The sequence below is a fragment of the Pecten maximus genome, chromosome 6, assembly GCF_902652985.1.
Source record: "Pecten maximus chromosome 6, xPecMax1.1, whole genome shotgun sequence".
Classification (NCBI taxonomy): Eukaryota; Metazoa; Mollusca; class Bivalvia; order Pectinida; family Pectinidae; genus Pecten; species Pecten maximus.
In genome coordinates, this window is record NC_047020.1 from 35,432,192 (window position 1) to 35,454,339 (window position 22,148).

Consider the following 22,148-nt stretch of genomic DNA (forward strand, 5'->3'; position numbering starts at 1 on the left):
TCACGCGAAACAACACTTTATAGGAGAGTAAAATTTGTTCCGTGGGTTAATATTTGAAATAGAAATATTTGACTGACAGTGGCAGTTTTAAGAGATTTGAGTGTTTACTTAAATATAACATAACACAAGACAAACCAAGTCATCCCGATACTGGCCAATTCATTAAATAAAAGCTAACACAAGTCAAACCAAGCCATTGCCTTTACTAACACGTTTGTTATATCCCGATATTAGCAATGTATTTTTACATGATGTTTCCTGATATCTATAGCATATATTTTAGGTGTACATGGATTTCTAAGTTTCTGACTAAGGTTATTGTAACGGACGGCACAGAACAGTAACAGTGTCGATATGTCGACATCGGCTATCAAGTAGTAATATTTTTGTCGATAAACATCAATTAGCAAATCGTTGTGTATGACTTTGATGTTATCATGTGCCAGTCTTTGTAAGTGGCAAGGACAGAAAATATCGACAAATACAGGCCGCAGCTAGATTATTTCCGTCATGCACAAGGATCTCTTGATTGGATGAGCGACTCCCAAGTATTAACTGATTTATGCAAAGAAACGTCATTTCCGTTAATCAGCAGTAAATGACGAGAATATTTTGGCGTAGTAGATTATCTGGCGTACTCCCTGTTCTAAATTACAGACTGCACATCTTACTGGATTGAATTATGCATTAGATTTGAAAGGAAATAAACTTCTTGCTGTGTAACGAACAACATTTCCATTAATAAATTTAGAAATTTCAGGAAACAAACAGCGATTTATGTAAGAAGGAAGTAATACAAAACATCCAAATGTGTAATTTGCTGGTGTTAAAAACGTCTACTACAGCAAAGTATAACTTATTAAATAGGACAAATAAACATGCTAGAGTCCCGACATATACGGCTTTTATCGACTAGTAATTCCTATATCTCCATACTTGGTTGTCTCAAACTGTGATATATTGTTCCAACTCCTGTTTATAGTGATAAATAAAATACGCGAAGAACGGTTTATAGTAAACACTTTTTAATTGACTTCAATGACGTTCAACTATCTCGAACCTTCGTTTTGTATATATGTTTTCATTTGTGTGGAATCGGGCACTTAAACCGTTTTCATTACACCACTGAATGGCAATGATTGCATTTGTTATGTGGATTTAAAATTCAAGAGTAATTATTATTAATTGGTATACAAAATTAACAAATATCAATGACAGTATCGGTCGAATTTTGATTTGATTATATTAGTATTTCCTTTTTGATTTTCTAATATTTTGTTCTCTAGCATAGTCGCGGATGCTTGTAAGAGATCAGCTGTGCTGTAGAAAGCAGCTTTGTATTGATATCTAGTTGAAGAAACAATTCATTTGGGTGTCTTGTTTAATCATTAGAATGAAAGAAAAGCCGTACTTCACGGTAATCGCGTGTTAAGAAGCGACTAAAGTGAGGCTCACTACAGAATATATATTGGAAATGAAAGTTTTCGCTAATTTGAACGTTTTCTCTTTACAGCGTTATTCGAATAGCTGTTATTTAAGCGAAGTGTTTTATGACCCTCTGCCTATAACGTGATATTTTAGACATAGGAATTTACACAGGTCGGACTAGCATCAATCCCATTGTCCAACTCCCATTAAATCCTTTAGATTAACTTCAATGCTTACATTTATCATATAGATTTACTGAAATGTTTTTTAAAAGAAATTGTGATCGCTTTTAATCATGAGCAGCAAGCATAATTTCCAATCCAATCATGATAGATACATCAGTTTTGATATGTTGTTTATATTCTTTGCTGTGGTGTTAGAACAGTTATAAGTTTCATCTGCAGTAATCAACAACGATTATTGCTCTTTTGTTATTTCAATGTAACAGGTGACGGAAATGATTGTCAAGATTGTCACTTTCCATAGATATAATAACAATGTTTTTGAAGAGACTTTAATTCATCCTTTTCCCTGTGAATACTGTCTTTATAATTATGATAATAAAATGGCGAAAAGGTAAAAGTCCTAAAATTAGCTCTTAATTTTATGTTTTCAGCTCCAAATGATAGGATACAATGGCGATCTTTACGAAAATATGTCACGTGCCGAAAATTCATCCAATGGGATAGTAGTTATCTCAACGTTTCTAGAGGTAAGTGTATTTGGAAGTGTTTCGTACATAAACATGTTACCATCGGCGCCGGATATAATCTATTCCTTTCGCCATGTTTCACATAGTGGAAATTGAGAGCCATGGAATCCGGCCTATGTTGTAACTTATACATCGATTCCTCGCTCACGCATGTCTGAAGTGTATTTTTTCCATTCCATCTCTCTCTATATTTTGCCAATATTCAACGGGAATTGTCACGTGATGTACTTTATTTCTTCCAATTTTAATACAACACTTTCCATTACATGCTGTTTTCGTGTTATGTCATGCCCAGAGCTCGCATTGACCCAAACTCTGAAAGCTTGTCTAAGGTAGACGTCACAGATACGCAACTACCATCAATTATAGTATTCTGATAGCTCCGCTTGATTCAAGGGGAAGGTTTACGACAACTCACACGCGCCCATCAACGACAGATACCATGCTTGTTATCGTGCGTGTTTGGACGACATAAAAGCACCCTAAAAGTGCATCAACTAGAAGCGTCAATCCAAAAGTGTGACATTGTCGGAATGATATGTGTTTTATTTTAGGAATTCACAATAAATATCGAATAAAAATCTTTCCACATCTTTTTTAAATACTTTATCTCCCTATTTAAGCTGTCCGTTGTCATTGCAGCATTCGTTTAAGTGGGTTAGTAGAGCAGGCACAGGGTATAATTAAGCAAAATATATATATACTCGTGGACTGAAAAGAACCTGTTTAATTGTGAATTAATACCTGAATCATTTCTTAATCCGGTTCTAAGAAATAGATTTTTCGAAGAAACATCAGTACGACAAGTAAGTATGTATTTATGTTGGTGATTTATACACAACTGGTTCATTAATCCTCGTTATTCTGACTTCTGCGTAGACGATAATCCAGGCATATATGACAGATATACTACATCATTAATTTCTACTTAAATCTGACAAGTCACAATTCAAATATCTTCCTAGAATAGATCACACATATTTCAATGAATATCACCCTACTACCAGGAAGTAGTTACAAAAGAAGATATTGTCGAATTCAAATGTATTGTCGGATTTACACATTTTTACTGACGCTGCGATAATTAAAATGTGGTTGAAAAAGGCGACCGTTCATAATCTAAACCAGTTTTCTCTATTAGCAACATAAACCATTTTAGGTAAATCGGGAATGGATACCATGATAAAACAAGCACACATTAATTTGAAATTTCAAAATGTGATAAGTTTATGGCATCAATTGATATTGTAAATGGATGAGGTGACAAAATAACGTGTCAAACTATGACATTCCAGTGTTCGGCATTATACACGTGCCATCGAGTTAATAGAGCATTTGTCGACAACGCCTTTTGATAACTTTGTACAAACAAATCCTCGTCTACACAATGAAATCATCACCTGTTAAAATATACCTATAGGTAAGACCATTTCGTAGTTGGGCGTTCTAATATCCCGATACGCTTTGTTCAGCATCTGGAGATTATACTTTCATTTTCGATTAAACGGAGTTCAGTTGTATTCACCTGCATAGGATTTCAAACGTATAAAAACACCCCACAAAAACTATACAAGGTACACAAAAAAAACGCCGTGAATACTGTATAAAGTACACAAAACAACGCAATAAACCCTATATAAGGTACACAAAACCACGCATTAAATACAGTATAGGGTACACAAACAACGCCACAAATACTGTATAAGGTACACAAAACCACGCAATAAATACAGTATAGGGTACACAAAACATCGTCATAATACACAATAAGGTACAGTATAGGGTACACAAAACAACGCCAAAACAACTGTATAGGGTACACAGAACAACGCCATGAATACTGTATAAGGTACACAAAACCACGCAATAAATACATTATAGGGTACACAAACAACGGCATAAAAACTATATAAGGTACACAAAACCTCGTCATAATACAATATAAGGTACAGTATAGGGTACACAAAACAACGCCAAAAATACTGTATAGGGTACACATAACAACGCCATAAATACTATATAAGGTACAGTATAGGGTACACAGAACAAAGCCAAAAATACTGTATAGGGTACACAGAACAACGCCATAAATACTGTATAAGGTACACAAAACCACGCAATAAATACAGTATAGGGTACACAAAACCTCGTCATAATACATAAGGTACAGTATAGGGTACACAGAACAAAGTCAAACATACTGTATAGGGTACACAGAACAACGCCATAAATACTGTATAAGGTACACAAAACATCGTCATAATACAATATAAGGTACAGTATAGGGTACACAAAACAACGCCGAAAATACTGTATAGGGTACACAGAACAACGCCATGAATACTGTATAAGGTACGCGAAACAACGCCATGAATACTGTATAAGGTACACGAAGCAACATCATAAATATTGTTTAAGGTACACAAAACAACGCCACGAATACTGTATAAAGTACACAAAAAAGTTATAAATACCTCCATTACTAGATATTTCAATGTTACTTCACATAAGATCACCTTTTTCTTGTTTAGCAATATCTGTTTTTGCTATATCAACAGTACAAAAACTGGACAAAAATGTTAATGAAAAAAAAAGTAAAATGCATTAACATCACGGATATTCCTCTCAGATTCAAGAAGAAACCAAGGGAGGTAATAGTTATTGTGGTCGACAATCTTGATGACATTGTAAGCTGTTTGATATTGGGATATGTAATGAATTGAAGACAACGTTTACAAAGTCCCTCTTTCGGCCCTGGCGTGCTCTATTAAGTCTGTGTTAAAATGGCCATCTTCCTGACGTCTGGTGGTAATGACGATTAACCATTAAGCTTTAGCTCCTTCCCTTGTCCACGAAAGACACGGAAATAGGCTTGTGTAGAGATGTAAACTCATTCGGACCACGGTATGCGCCCATACATTCTGCTTATATTGACGTTATAAATATGGAATTACTTCCACCTCTTACGAGAATGTTACTTCACCAAATTACCGAACATATTTTTTGTAGCAGACGAGGTCACCATTACTGTCGCTATAGGTAATATATGGTTTAAATCGGATGTTTTCTAGTCATCCCCAACTCTAGAATATCGGGCGAGGTCACGTGTGGTCATTCCAGAATGGTTCTCTTTTTGGAAGTTCAGATAAATTCTCTCAATAGATTGCGGTTGTAATGTCCAAATGCATAATTACATTATTAGTCAGTATTTTCCCTGTTACTTTTTTTTCTGTTCATGGAAATTCAATCAGAAACATCAACATTTAATAAAACAAATTGATAATAAAACATTTTTGAACAATTATCCACCGCAACCGTCTTCACATTGCCTTTTGCGATGACGTCTCAATTTGTACAAATCAAAATCCACCGGAAATGATTTGATTTATTTTCACAACGTTGAAATGTAAGGAAGCAATTCGAACTCCTATTTACACTAATATTCTGATATATTCGTTAAATATATGTTTAAATCAAAAGCAATTTTCTAAGCAGAATCAGAAGCAATATCTTTGACGCCCAATTTTTATGACGTCACGCTAGGTCAAAGGTATTTTAAATAGATTGCTAAACGCAATTTTGACAATTTCTGTAATCGGCTAGTAATCGCTATTTCTGGAGATGTTAAGAAGTTGTTTTTTTCGCGACCCTTTTGTGCATCAATAATATAGTTTTAATTTCTATTAAAGACGAAGAAGACAAATGGAAAAATCCATCGTATTATTATCTCTATTCCTCATCAAATACTTAATAAAAAAAATCTAAATTATCATATGTAGTTACCTCCTCTTAGTTTTGCATGTTTCATTTGGGAACTGAACAGACAATAAAGAGGTGTACAATTCAAGTAGGAATAATGCGAACGTGGAGATATATATGACCAATAAAAGCATGCGATGTTGAAAGCCCTTTGGGACTCTTGTAATCTTTCTAGAAAGCAGTATGTAAAACATGAGGCAGCCAAAAAGGTCGACGAACACTCATCAAAATACTCTATTCAGTCAGCATTCTCATTGCCTTCTGGAGATACTTGCTCTGGGGAAGGGGTCCTTTCTTCACAACTTGAAGGTCACACTACAATCACCTACATGTTTGGACTTTAAGTTCGCGTGCCTTTCACATTTAATGTGATGTACCATGAGCCAGTGTGCTGAATCAAGACACACTCGCAATGTATTTTATTCGAATGTATACAAAAACATTGTTTATCTGAGTTTTTGTGTTGACCTTTCATGCCTTTTTCTTTATTTAGTAACCTTACTGTGCTGTAAAACCGCTTTTGTATATTAATCCCATTTTATTAGCTTTTGTTATGAAAACGTTTCTTGATATGATGATAGTTTTAATTATAATTTCTGTATATTGTTTTGTTTCGGTTAGTATTGCGGTTAATTCAATTAATGATTATAACCAAGCATTGCGTGTGACACCATGGGTACCAATGACTCTTTATAACATCAGAACCAGATTTTAAGACAACATGGAGGTTTTAGTTGTAACCAGTTGATGAAAATGCGCCACGTATTGAGTGTGACACAATAATCAACAGCGATGCTACTGAACTATAATATAAGCAGCATTCATTTTTATTATTAAGACAACAGAAGATGCTATGGTTGAACCGATTCATATGTATGTGCCAAGTCAATGAGACCGGATGGGGTGTTATACTGGATGTATTTAGAATTATTACGAAGCCGACATCATATCCTCACGATTACATGTAGACTCACACCAGCATGTTGCAGCCTCATAAAAACACTCGGAATCAACACAAAAAGTCACCGTAATTCCCTGTGCAATTGATACGACTTTTAACAAAACATCCACACCAATTAAGCTGAGCCAAAAACATTTCTTGTTTAGGCATATGTTTAGCTTATCTTTTTTTATTTGTTGGCCTGTTAGTCAGATACATGCTTGTGCGTACTGTGAATGGCGGTGTAACCTTAAAGAATGATTCACGTCACGGGTAATATAGAATCAGGTATGCTTCAGGTAGAATGTATGGGGAGTTTGTAGTCGGAAGAGACATATTTGTTTTAATTAGGGAGCTTGTGATAGACAGAACCCCTCAGCTGATAACGGAGGGAGCAATGGTAGAGACGGTCACATTTGTAAGAAGTATCCATATGGGTACGTGGGATGGGAGAAGTCGCATCTGTAACAGAGAGTATTGATAGTGTGTTCCAACGGTGGAGAGATTAGCATCTTTGTGTGTTAGACATGTCGAATAGGTAGCAATAGGCAGTTTTGTTTGCTCGTGGTGGGTGTCACAGAGAAATTAGTAGAAGAGAAAAAAAAAGAAAGAGCAGTTCGGTAATGAAGACTTTCGGCACCTTTACACCTGATCACAGAAGAAAAGACAGTTAAATAGGGCAAACACTTAATTCCATTTACAGCCTGCTATAAAATGTTTAATGACTTCAAAATGGACATATAAGTGGACCCCAGAGCTATCGGATAAGTAGTACCTGTATTCTGTGAGAGCCCTCCTGTGTAAAGCCAACACTATTGTTCAGGGATAATAACCCAGAGCTCCCTAATCCTGGCAACTCCTATCAGTTAACGTTATATGTGTATACAATAATTGCTTAGACATTATTGTATACATACATTTGTATCTTTCTACAGCTGGGCGAATGAAATATTTGTATCACAAAAAGTAGTACTTATACAATTGTGGAATTCAAATCATATTCGTTTTCATTTTTTATATTCAAACGACAAAGATATATCTGGTTCCAAGAAGTGCCCAATCCTAGGGAATCTTAACAACACATAACCTTACAATGCCCACACACAATGCTTTCAACATTAAATAGCCCATTATTGTAAGGTACGTTAAATATTTTTGTCTTTTGCACAAATTCTTGCAGACATCTCATGGAAATACGTACGTGAATAAGTCCTAAATATTAAGCGGAATACACATAATCACAATATATACATGAACCCCATCAACATTTTTCATAATGACAGCAAAGTAATCTCCATTGGAAGGTAATCAGTAGACCGGAATCAGGATTTGTGGTAAACCGCTGGGGATCAGTTGCATGTAAATGAACGTATATTACCTATATGTCCAAGCAGAACCAGACAAAACGGACAATTTTTAAGGCTACAGAGTATAATATGGGGAGAATTGAAGTAGTGTCTGTCACATTTGAGGCGAAACATTACCCTTACAATGTCATAAAATCTTCCAGTGAACCATTTTCCCTCTCTTGCACGGATGTGGAAACACTGCATAGAAAGCAGATTAAGTCACGTACGAACTGTTTTATGATAATGTATTTTCTTAAAGAGACATGGGTCATTTTTACTGCAAGCTTAACTTTATGGGACTCATTGATTGACTAGTACCAAGAAATATAGATTTTTGATGGAAAGTCGTTTGACTACCTCATTAAATGGAAATGGTCAGTGTTTTTTTCCTTGAATTCCTTTTTCTGTGGTTAATGTCATCACAGCAGCTAAGGCGACATGAGGACATTGGCATTCACAGGCTATTATGACTTACCATTACACTGAAGTGACTGGTCATAGTAGCATGGCAAGCCAGCTGGTTACATTTGTAATGTTAGAATGTGTATTGTCACTTTTTATGCATATACAACATAACTCTAAGAGCAAAAACAACAAAAATTACAGACTGTAGAAAAAAATAACCCCCCCCCCCCCCCCCCCCCCCAAAAAAAAATTATTTCAGCAAATGCTATATTTGAATATTTCAGATAGCACCAGGAAAAACAGACGAGAATCCGGCGCTAGATGCATTGACAAGCAAGTTGGAAGAACTAGCATGGGAAAGAGGTAAGTTATTTTAGTCATGAACAATAATTGTGCTATTCTGTAATGCGCTGACACAAACGCATTAGTAACCTTCGTACAAACAAAGATTCATGTAAATATGGACATATTTTTGCGGAAATGTACCATTGTTAAGGTATTCAATCAACGGGAAATCTTGTCTGTCCAGGATGTGTTGTCATGCATACATAAATTCTTGTATGAGATGAAGACGATGATATAAAAGACAATACATCTACATATAATTGTATTTACAGTCAAACGTAATCATTTTGCATACTTAGATGTCCAATACACAGTTTGTTTATAGTATTAAAGTGTAATTACACTACAATAAATATGGATTCTCAATTTTTCAAAAGTAGACTAGAGGATGACAGAAAGTGAAATTTCATTAATGTTCAATATGGAATGCTGTACCCAATACAAAATATGCTATTCTGTGCAGTTTTGGTGTCCCAAGCATCTTTGACGGGTCATAGAACGAATCAACAGTATTTTGCAGTTTGATATTCATCATTTTGCAAATACTCTATTCGTTGGAGCCATTACTAAATTCACAGTAACGGCTGTAATTGACCCGTTTGTCTTTTTATACAATCCTTCGGAAAATGACATTGTGACGGTCGAATGTGAAAGAAGTTTTGCCCCGGTATATCCAATTCCTCTGATAATGTATGATACCTGCATTTCCAACTAACACAATAATACTCAGGAGACCTGTCTTAAACAGATTTTGACTGTTTGTTATTTTAAACATCCTACATTCATTTGACACGTGACATTTCCTGGTCAGGCTCGCGTTATTTGATGCCGACCTGCCCGTGTGCTTACCCCTGGTGTCTTCTTACTGTCATTGCGAATCTCGCAAACACTACGACCCATCTGACGGTTATTCTCTCCAAGATATTCAGCGCATTTACCTCTGAGAGAGATAAAATGTGCGGACTAGAGCGATAGAAGGTTTTACTGTAAAACAATTCATTCTTATTACAATTCCCAAAGGTGTTCGTCAAAATTTAATTAAAATCTTCTTGAACTTAACTCCAATTCCGGGAGCAAAGCGGCCATGACGTCCACGATCTTTATATTACAGAGTTACCAGTCCGTTGAGATTCATGTTACATAACCATATTCATTTTCTTCGAAATTTGTCATAAATAAGACTATAATTCGCCCTTGTGCGACAATTGATTAGAATAGGGTAATTATATCGGAGTTAAATTCTATCCAAATTGTCATATGTCTGCTTGCAGATCCCATGGTGCCGTTGCGCGACTTCTTTCAATGAATACAAGATAATCGATATAATTTACATGCACACCTCTGCTAAGTTCGTTTATATATTTCCGTATAGTTATAGATCCTCAAAATTCCTCTCATTGATATAGACGATTTTGTCTGAATTGATAATAGAAATTTACGAGTCACGTCAGGTTTTGTTTTTATTTGATTAAGACAACTTGAGATAACAAAAATGAGCTGTTGGAGAAAAACAAAGAATGTCTGTTTTATTTGAATAACTAGAGATAAAGGTACATTGAAATTAATTTTGATTGTATTTAACAAAGGTAAAAGAGGAAATAATAGGTTAGAGGAGGAAAACAGAAAATGCCTGTTTTATTTGAATAACAACAGAAATAAAAGTACATTGAAAATAATTTTGATTGTATTTAACAAATGTAAAAGATTATCATAAATAATAATTAGAGGTAATGATATGACTATATTGATAGTCCACCCTTTATCAGCCCGAGACCATGATATCAGCCCGAGGGCCACATGTCTGAGGTCTGATATGAGGTCAAGTGCTGATACAGGGTGTGATATCAAAACAGTCATATCACAATTTTGTATCGCACGTTTTCACAACAAGCAAAACAAATATGTATTTCAATAGTTATAGGGGATAGAGTTATAAAGAGATATTGTGACATTCAACATGACCGTTTATTTCTCATCGATGTTGCATTAAAAGGTATTTCCGCTGGTATGTTACATGTACAAGCTCAGGTATGTTTAAAGTTACGGTCGTTTAACGCCAACGTTAAACAACGCCGTCTATGTTGACGTCATAATTGACGTGATATCCGCCCGGGCTTTATAAACTTATAGATGGCATGAACAACAAATGTGGTATCCTTAGATGGCCATTAAGTCATACCTCGATAATTCGGAGTCGTCGGGATCGAATAATAACAACTTATCCGAGTCTTCGAGTTAGTTTCAAGGTAGACGTTTTGGTATGTGTATATCTTACAAAATCCCTTAAAGAAACATCTAATTGATCTAATTGATTTCAAATAATAATTATAACAAAAATTTATGTCTTATTTATTCTAAAGACGATATTCTTAATACGTATATCGCATTTTATGTAATACTCTTGTATCGTTTCGAAATCAAGTAGGTGCGTATACCTGTGATTGGAGTCGTTTCTGTTATGTCATTTCGAAGTGAATGAAAGACGAGAAGATATGCATATAAACATAATTTCAACATTTCAATGTTCATTCATATCATTTCTATCGTGTTACATTTATGATATAATTGTAACAAATTGAAGAAAACAAAAACAAAAACTAAACTAAAAACAAAATGAAATAAAATAGATATACACGAAATCTAAAGTAGGTAATACATACATAATATAATGGCACAGGCTATATGTTTTGACAAGTGGAGTAGCAGCCGGAAATACACAGCGCGCAAATAAGCATATATCTTTTACGACAATCACGAAGTTTGGTGACATAAATAAGATCCAATAGTTTTAAACCCGTTAACTTAAATCACTTATCACAGTTTTGAACCAACACAAAGTCACTGTTCACAAACTCGATCCTGGAAATAATCCAAAGGTTACCCGGCTAAGGTTGTGATTTGAGCTATGTCTGATAAGATCCGCCTGATCTCGCATGTGACTTAGACCATTCGACAGTGCCGCGAGCTAAATAATTATCACACTACTTTAAAGGGACTTAATAGTTAGATTTTCATTTCGTACATGTACCGGATAAACAGGTATAATAATTAAAAGTATGAAAAACGTTATGCACTTTGTGTTCATTATAGATTCAAAATAATGAACAACTGAAATAAAATAGGAACAACCTAATCACTGGTTTCATATCATTACCTTTCGGGGGGAGTGTAACCATCGCCTTTGCGCATGCGCGATGCGAGAAATTGAAAACATCATAACAAAGATCGCGAACTCCCAAACTAAGCGGAGGGGTACTAAATCTGTTTTACCGAGATCATGAATACTCTTATTTCAAATATCACAACGCTTTCCGGAAATCAAATGCATGAAGAAAATTAATGAAATCTAACCATTTGACTCCGTTAATCAACAAAGAGGTTATGCTGTTTGTCAACATCAACTGTGTTGGATCTTAATATTAACGGGATTTAATAACAAAATAAAGCAAAAACGTGATATTGTCCGTGCTCCAAATTGTTAACAATTTACCGAGACGTACGATGAGCATTTTGTGGATACATTTTGTGGATACATTCTGTGGATACATTTTGTTTCAAAATAATGTTTGCAACTTCGGGATACCGGGTCATTTCATGCGGGTTTTATAATTTCAGTCCCTACATTTTACTTCGGGATAACAGAGTCTTATTAAATTATCCTAGTTCAAATTATTCAACAATTACTACTAAGAAAGGTCGGGACCAGAGTAATGCCTCGAGTTAAACGGTGTTTTCGATTTATTCTAGTTCGAGTTAACGAAGTTTCACTGTATTTTCGCTGATGTATTGCATGTACATTGTGCATCAAAGATATTATAACAGAAGCAAAAACCTATATAATTCTTTGATGAAACAGCGACACGGAACCTGGGAAATTATAATCTGAAGTGATACAATGCCAGGTTCTCTTTACAAACTGGAAATACTGACTGATCGAGATATTTGACTTTAAAGCATGTAGGTCACTTATTTCAAGTTCTGTACCGAAGCCCACGGGACACTTTAGGTCTTTACATATATTGTAAGATTCTAATGTATACAGACAGACTCAATGCATTTTTCTGTGTCCATCTCCTGACGTATCGATATTTTAGAACATAGACAAATTGCAAAATTAACGAAATAGTCGCAATCTCGTCAAAATGCCCGCACAATCATTGATTTTCCCCAAAGCCTTCTATAAACAGAGACCTTCGTCGAGAATGTATGGATTCAAACCATGTTATCAATATTTAATTAACAAAGACAGCATAGTTCATATATATGTACATGTAGGTCAACTTGAGCCTATAAATGTGATTTCATCCACTATAGATAATGGGGTATTTTCTTTTTCTTCCTTGTATTTCATACCTAAATTTTTCTTTCTACGGTCTGTTAGTCCCCTTAATATTTGCCCTTGTATAACACTTGCTGTTTTAAGGAAGGTGTCCCAGACAACCAATCGAAAAAAATCAGACACTTGACATTTAGTACAAATTTTTCAAACATGTATTCAACAAAATGGTTTTTATTGACGTGCACTGGCAACGGTGGAATAACAGAGTAAATAGCTAACAGGGTCTGTGATATTGGATGGCGAGGAACAAAGAGAAAGAGTGGGTTAATTTGTTGCATGGGTTGCATACATTCACAACACTCAAGGTCATTTAAGGATGGCGTCGCCGAATGAAAGAAGTCAAGGTAACGTTGAACAAAATTAGATGCATGTCTGATTTTTGTTCAGAACGATTGATCGGCAAATGGAGCAGGCACGCGGGGACTATTTTTTCTCCGAAATTATTTCATGACTTTTTCCATCAATGACAGACTGCTATGATTGAGATTATTTTATGCAAGGAACTTTGATTAAACATGGACTCAAAACTTGTTCTGCCAATTAAACAATACCAATGCTTTCTAATGGTGTTTATTTTTGAGAAGCCCATTATCTTTAAAAACCAGCACCATATCAAGGAAAGCCACAAAGAGGACGCACAGCCCGCCAACCTTTCATTCATTTTTTTTAATAATTTAGTCCAACTTTAATCAAACTTAGTGTCTAGTTAAATCATAGAGTATATCATATAGTTTCCTTATTAGGAAGTACATTGTTTTTCAATAGATAATTACGTGAAATTGTTGTGAAGTGTTTGTGTTTATATTTGTAGGTGCATACGTTCCGATAAACGCTTTTTTGGTAGAAGAGTTACTGCCCCTTACTGAACATTACATAACATACGAAGGATCTATGACCCAGCCCAGCTGCCAAGAAACCGTCACCTGGATTATATTTAATAAACCTTCATACATTTCAGAAAAACAGGTATCAGTATAATATTTTTTCACTTCGTAAGAAAATATGTATAAGTTACATTCCCGTAGGCAATAAACTGTATCATCAATTAATTAAAAGAATGAATATGAACAAAAACGCATATCATATATACATAAAATGTACATGAAAGCTCTGACTCTACGTGTTCTTATTTGTTTTAATACATATAGAGTAATTTGAAATAAGCACCGACGTCAATATTAATGTTTTGAAGCGTTTCCGTTTAATTTCTTTACCACTTACATGTAAATTAGCTTTTACCATGAACCGTTTAAGTATGAAAAGAAGAAATGAAATAAAATTATCTAATGTAATATAAAAAAAATTGAGACTTGATATAAAGACATGTTTTATTGCTAGAGGAACATGGGTAAAGACTCAAGATATGCAAAGTATATACGTTATTAAGAAGCTTTCAGACTCACCAAATATGTACATGTATAGAAGATGTCGTTTCTGAAACGCTTAAGGCTCTCGGATGGCTATCTAGAAGTTTTAAGGCATGCTATTTGTGTGACATATGATATCGTTATGAATCTATGTTAAAGTTGACATGCGACTGGTTATGCTAATCATTCTTTGATTTTTCAGAAATAATTTATACGCATCTACAACCCTCTCGTTTGTGCTCGTTTCAGCTAAATGCATTTCGTGGTGTTTGGATGGAATGGCAGATGAACAATATCCGGCCAGCAATGCCTCTAAATCACCGTGTGTTGAGGACGAATATCAACACCCGCAAACAGGTATTCTCTCTCTGTACCAGGGGGTGTCCTATCTGTACCTGATAGGACTTTAGGGGACAAATCCTGATACTTTCTGTAGCTAAAAGGGGCAACTGAACAATAATAGAACTAGTATCAAATTCGTTGCACTTTTGTATCATTAATGAACCTGGAAATATTGTCGAAAGTCAAGCTGAAATATCTGAGCAATAGGTATACTGCGATTCATGTCCAGAACATTGTACAGTACATTACAACATGCAATTGCAAAACAGTTTGTCATAACTACTCATAAGTCTTTCAAGGTGATATTTGTCGACTGGGGCTAGACGCGGAGCGCTGCCTTCAAACATGCAACAACGCAACGTCTGGTAAACATGGTATTTTACAGGGGCATTTGATACACTTATCTTACAATTGAGATAATAATCTCCACGTTCGAAATAAATGCTCTGCTTTGGATAGCATTGGAAACTAAGAAATTCGCTGGGATGGTGGATGATCCGACTTTCCCAACGATACGTGCATATATCTTAAAATGATAATTTGAAAGATATTCTGATTCAATAACTGCTTCTTATTTCTGAGATATGTCGCGAGATTCTGTTCTATCAGCCATTTCCTGTTAAAATAGGTATAACGAGATTTGATACGACAGTAAAAATCGGCGCTCACAGAACACCCAACGGATACGAAAACCATATATCTATTTAATCCACTGTTTGTCATTTACATTAAACATAAATGACAACAGCGACGGTTCAAATGTACTAGTAGCAATTCGATAATTCCACCGAGAAGTGCTGTACGTCCAACGCCATGATACCACAAGAGGCAAGCGGAGTTTAGCCTCATATAAACATCAGGTTCTAATGTCCGCGCTTTGATTTTAAAATCACAGCGGTTGAGTTTCCCTACGTAGATGCTAACGAACCTTACGAACATCTACGATGAATCTTCTATTGATGACTGGATACGACCTTAACCGTTGGACAATTCTTTATCATATATAGTGATCTGTCATAGGCTCTTGACCTATATGCGCCCACAATGAAATACTTTTTTCTGACAAAGTTCTTTTAACAGCTCTTAGTGTGTAAATATATACCTACAGCAAAGTTTCACGTCCGGAGCCTGTTACAAGCCATTATCACGAAAAAAACAAACAATTTCGATTGACTGTCTTTGTCTGTATTATACACCAGATGAATTGGGTAACTGTGAATGGGTTAACATATGGTAAGTGATAAATTACTTAAAAACCGTCCGTCTTATCCGCAAGTATCGCTCGTCATATTTAGTTGATATGTCCTTAGCCATCTGTATGAGTGTTAAAGTCTGCATTTCTACACTAATTATCTGTGCATAGATTGTTTTGGCACATCTCTCATAGTCTGTTTAAGGTTAGATACAAACAAACCTAGTGATCTCAAAGTCAACGGGATAATGGAAAATCCTCGAGATATCAGAATAATCGAGATAAAAGTATATTCTTTATACTAATGCAACTGAACGAGTGAAAAGGGTCTTCAGTAATCAGACCTCATGATAACGAACTTTGATTGCATTTTTGTCCTTTTGCATAATTGCTTATCCATTCAATGATTTCATCAAATGATGTTTTTTTCTGCATTTGTGCGCTAATTAGATTTCAGGTTTGTGTTTGTCAAATTTTCTTTATGCAAAGTTTGTTGCATCAAACCTATATGACCCTTTTGTATTGAGGGGCGTTAGGCACAAATATTAAGTGTCGAAAAATGTAACATAACGACTGTGTCTGGCTTATGAGGCTAAGTCATATTAAAGCATTACTATTGCATGAGGCGTCAAAGATTGGCAAGGTTATTTGCGTGCGTAAAAGTTTGATAAAAATAGTGTATAATTTTCATCGACTAGTCTGCCTTTCTCCCCTAAGAAATGCACAATATATTTAGGAACTATTAAGTCTTTCAAATGCTCCTTATCTCTTCTGCTCTTCTCTAAGTTTGATGTGTCTGACGTGGAATATATATATTTTATTCCACTGCCTACACGTTCAAAAATACATCTGCTTATTATACATTCTTTATCTACATGATGAAAGCATTTTGTGAATCTTACCATCAACAGTAAAAAGCTTTTTTGTCTATTACCGTGTATTTACACCATAGACAGTTTATCACCACCGGGTCAGCGTCAACGCCCTAACGATATGTCCTCTATGCATGGTATGGTGTGGACCGACGAATAATTGAGTGGCTTCTCTACGTAAACTGGTAGACTTCATGGAATTTTATGTCGACATGAGCCTTCTGGAAAAGAAAATTGACCACAATTTTCTGTTAAAAGACTATAGAGTCGCTACAGGACAGCGTATATCATAAATCTGCTAACGGCAGGTCTGAGAGAAAGCAAATCGATAAAAGAAACGATGGATACGTTCTTAAGACATTTAATCTCATCACGAAATCTTAATACAGCGTGAGAAATATTATTGTAAAATCAAAGGGAGGTAACTTACGCTTGAAAAAAATGACTCTGTCATGGAATACTTTCTATTGCTGTTATGATGATTACACAGTTGTATCTCTGTAGACAATCGATCGTAAAAATGTCCTTTGAGAAACCGAAATGTTGTACACAAACACAACAGAGAGAGGTTAATATTATAAACTAAACGCTGTATTGGATATTGATCAGGAACCTTATCCCATTCCAGACTCAATTTGTTGCAAATTTTGGTACTAATTACGAGTTTATTATGGTATGGGATAAGCTGAATGCCCTCAGAGAACGTTTGATACGGTTCGGCCGTTGTTATGATTGAGCGCCGTTGTGTATGCTTATAACATTTGAGTACATCACGGCTCTCATCAAACCGAAATCCGAAAACTAATGACAAGGCCCAGATATGTTCTTAAACCTGATTATAACACACCATCGATTACAATATAGAAGTCTTTTCATCTATATTACGCACACAAATGTGGAATCCATTCTGATACACGCGCATTGTCCCGTGTAATTGCGGAACTTTGTCATGCTAAATCGTACTACCGTCCCTCCATTTTGCATTACTTGTTTAATTTTCCTTTCCTCTTTCAGTCCGGACTCTGCAGTATGAAACGAGATTTATTTTATGATGGTAAGTAGATTTCTAACCATAGAATATCTAGGCTAAGACAATCTTATTCAAATGGGTTTTATCTGTGGCAAATTTTGATAAACACAAAACAACATAAAACTATTAGATGATTCACAGAGCTGATTACATATTCTTTGCCATAATTAAGTCTCCTGCCATCGCAGCAAAACACTGTAATACTGAATTTCCCAGAAAATTCGCAAAGAAATATTCAATGTTCGAGATAAACTACCATATACATTTGGAATCATTTGTTGCAATGACTTGCAATCTACTAGACAGCAAATGTGTAAAAGCTAGACAGATGCTGACCGGATTTTTCGTTAACGTATAAACTTACAAGTCTGCAATCATTATTTCATACACATTGCTACTCTAGACGTGGTTATTTTCGCGGGAGGTTAATTTCGCAATTTCGATATGTAATCTTTACGCGTTGGGATAATTTTCCCGATCAATCTATCCATTTATGGTTTGAGATTAATAAATTATATCAAAATAATACGCATTGGGGAAATTTTCGCGATCAAAATGAATTTAATTAGCGTCAATTCCCCCTGGCGTAAATTTTCACGTTTACAGTAATTGACATGCTCTGTTTCCTTAAAGATAAAGATACATTTTACTTAATACTCATTTCATTTTTCATAATATATTAGTATTGCTAAAAGTGTATTGGTCTTTCGAAGTCGACAAACTAGCCCTATCAATGAATCAAAAAAGGCTTCAAATAAATATAATGCCATTATAACCTGATCCGCCATGTCTGGGTGCCATTTAAAGCACTGATCCGTATCAATAGATCGTTGATACTAGGCATTACTTAAAATGAATAGCTACATGGTTTAATTGTTCTGACATCGTATCTGATAATATACAGCATGAGTCAGGCTATGTAATGTATAATATTTAATACCAAAAATTGTTTAAACATTTTGTTTCTGTTTCAGTTAATTCAAATTTTAGGACTTGACGACTGTGGGGCCTACTGATAACGGGATTACCGAAAGCCAAATAAGCACTATGCAAATAACCGACAAGAACTGAAATCCCATTGGATAGAAACCTTTCACCGTGGTCACGTGGACAAAAATATAGGATTGATCGTGTGAGGCACACGTTTAGTATTTGGTCAAAGTGTCTGCTTGGTCACGTGATCATGTTGTCTATCCGCGCCTTCTTCGTTGTTCACTTAACTAATTTTGATATTTGTACAGAAGTTAATTGTGACTGATACTATCCGTTATATATATGTGTATACAGTGTATGTAGATACCCACAAACAATAAAATTGGAAACGTGTTGGCTCGGAAGTTGAGCAATGACTTTTCCTGTGAATGTCATTAGACTTTTCCTTTACTCTAAAGGAAGAAAGATTAATACAGATGTTCAAAAAATATGACCAATCTTTATTTGAAACTTTGCTAAATCCAGGCGAAAATTATTGACGATGCCCATGGCTGAATCCATTGACAATTGATGAATAATGTCATTCATTATTTTGACTTTAACATGGAAGTTCTGTGTATACTATAAACTAAAATAATAGAAATACAATCCGAGAGAGGTGTGTTTTGGCAACAATTACTAAGAGAGAAGTATCGGTCGTTGAATTTTGGAACATTCACGAATCCAGGATGGATATGTTACTTACAACAAGATAGCTCCATGTGACCTATTTAGAGATAAATACAAAAATCTTGAAGTGTTTCATTTCATATGGAGATATTACATTCCTTTCATGCAAAAGGATGTTGGAGCTTATAGAAAACTATATTTTAAAGATAGCATAGAATGCTTTTGCTCGTAATGCCACTAACGTTAGGGCGTTGCCCTGAAATAGACTGTTTATAATCAGTTTGTAAAGCAATGATGATGAGTAAGGATGTTTGAAAATATTTCACAAGCATACAATACTTCAATTATATCGACCCGCAAGGGGATTTTACAGCGTGTACAGATTATGTTTGAAATTTATTTCGCTACAGTTAATACACTGTAGAGCCCTTATTTGAATGACAGAATAACTTGATGACAAGCGCTTGATGTTTCGCTTGAATGTGTAAAATGTTTTCTTAGTTTTATTGTCACCTGTGCTTGTCGGTTCTTTCTTTTACATTTAGATATCGTTAATGGAATTTCCTTGTTAGCCATACTATCTATATCCTAGAAAAGCTCGACTGATTTTCGGGGTCAATTTTACTCTCGAAATCATACCTATATAGTGTGGCAGCGCTATTTATATAGGTCTGTTTGACATTGTGTGCATGAATTACCAGTAGTTAGTGTATTCAAACATGCATGTACCTGAGAACATAGTTATACAATGTTGAAATATTAGTAGGAAATGCAATATACTGCAAAAGCAAACATTTCCATGCGCTGATTTGTATGTGGTATTAGTTGTGTCGTCAATTAAGTTGAACCCAATCGCTCATATATACGCAATCAGAGGATTGATTTTAAAAAAATCCAGCGAAAGAGCAGTCTTCTTTCAAAATAAGTTTGAATGATAGTCTTGACTTACTTGTTAAAGCAGTGAAATAAAATCGAAGTCATTTTGGTATTTGTTCCGTAAGGCGATCACATTCCCTAAGTCCCTCACCAGGGCCCATGATTGTCCTTTATCAACATATTCATACAGCATAAGTACTGTGATAATCTATTCTGATATGAGAAATGCGACATGAACTGATACAAATAGCGTTACAAAATGCATTTTTTTTATATAGCCAGTTTTGTCAATATATGATTCATAAACCCTGCAAGAACATATGACGTTATCTTTCCGTTGTTAGTTTGTGTAGATTTCATCGTCGGTTGAATATATTATCTGTATCCTATATATGTTTGCATAATGTCAGCTTGATCAAAATGAGTTTTCACAAAGCGTTGTACCCAATACAGACTCATTTCCAATCATAAAAACATGATGTATAAATATTTTACGTTTTTAAATTTCATTTCTATAAAAATAGATTGCCATCTATTTTTGTGTATGTCTTCCTACAAAAGTGGTCAAAAGTTCATGCGAAATTGAATGTGAAGTGTGAGTTTGTTACGTAGTCAGTGGTATTATTTCATGTAGAGTTGTTGTGAGTATGGACCATTAAGCAAATTCGAAATTTATATGTAGATATGGGGGTCGTTATATGGGAATTTAGAACGATTTTGTAATAAATTACACGAATTGACATGCAACGTTTCACAGAAATTACATTTATAGCTATCGTAAATGCATATCAATGCAGGAAGCAACTTATTACAAGAGTATATTGTAACTCACATGATTTAGTTCTTTTGTTCGTGTGATTGGAATAGGAATTCTCTAATTTAATATTTAGATTGACAAACTCCGAGAACATTGAGTTTGGCGAGAGTTTACTATTGTCTGTCTCCGCTCGACGCCATTGTTTATATCATGGTGGAATGGTTAATGATTCCGCTACCATGCAATGTTAAGTGTTATCAAGTGGTATTTTCATGATTAAACCTAACCACTTCTTGTTTTGTATTCCGATTACGCGATAACAAAAATATTCAGTTTGTTTCCCTGTTGAATGCGATAAAACCATAGTATTGATTTTTATCGAAATGTACAGCGCCTGCAGTTAAACAATATATCTTAAGGATGACATTAAATATTTTGTATTAAATTGTTTTTGTGTTTTATCTTATATTGATTTGAGAAAATAATAGATAAATATGTACCGATAGAGGGACAGTAATTGTTCTAGTGTAATGTCCATGCCGTCGAAACAAAGCTCTGCTATTATGACATTTATGCCGACACAAGAAAAACCTTTTAATTGCCAGACTTTCTATTTTGAGTTTAACGGTAAAAATGGAGATTATGACTTTAACAGTCAAATGGAAAATGCTTTGATTGTGAAAGTGATTTTTTAGTTTATCAAAACTTAGGCTTTAATGGGAAATGTTGATAAATAACTAGATTGTTGGCGCAAAAGGATATAGAGACTAGTCTGCTATGCTGCCTGAAGCTATTCAAACGAGGCTGTAGAAGTGAACAGAAAGTCTACACCG

At 35.0% G+C, this 22,148-nt stretch overlaps 1 protein-coding gene across 2 annotated transcripts in view; it reads left to right on the forward strand.

Moving 5' to 3' along the window:
* The window catches only part of LOC117329648 (carbonic anhydrase-related protein 10-like), a 76,569-nt gene extending 54,806 nt beyond the window's left edge, over positions 1 to 21,763 (forward strand). The window contains exons 5-10 of one of the 2 annotated variants that reach the window (XM_033887684.1): positions 2,045 to 2,140; positions 8,878 to 8,956; positions 14,089 to 14,243; positions 14,894 to 15,001; positions 18,065 to 18,104; positions 19,055 to 21,763. In XM_033887684.1, coding sequence (XP_033743575.1) covers positions 2,045 to 2,140; positions 8,878 to 8,956; positions 14,089 to 14,243; positions 14,894 to 15,001; positions 18,065 to 18,104; positions 19,055 to 19,077 — 501 coding nt within the window. In that variant the 3' untranslated portion in view covers positions 19,078 to 21,763. The remainder of the gene's footprint in view (positions 1 to 2,044; positions 2,141 to 8,877; positions 8,957 to 14,088; positions 14,244 to 14,893; positions 15,002 to 18,064; positions 18,105 to 19,054) is intronic. The other variant, XM_033887683.1, reaches the window with a different exon arrangement.
* Positions 21,764 to 22,148: the final 385 nt, after the last annotated feature.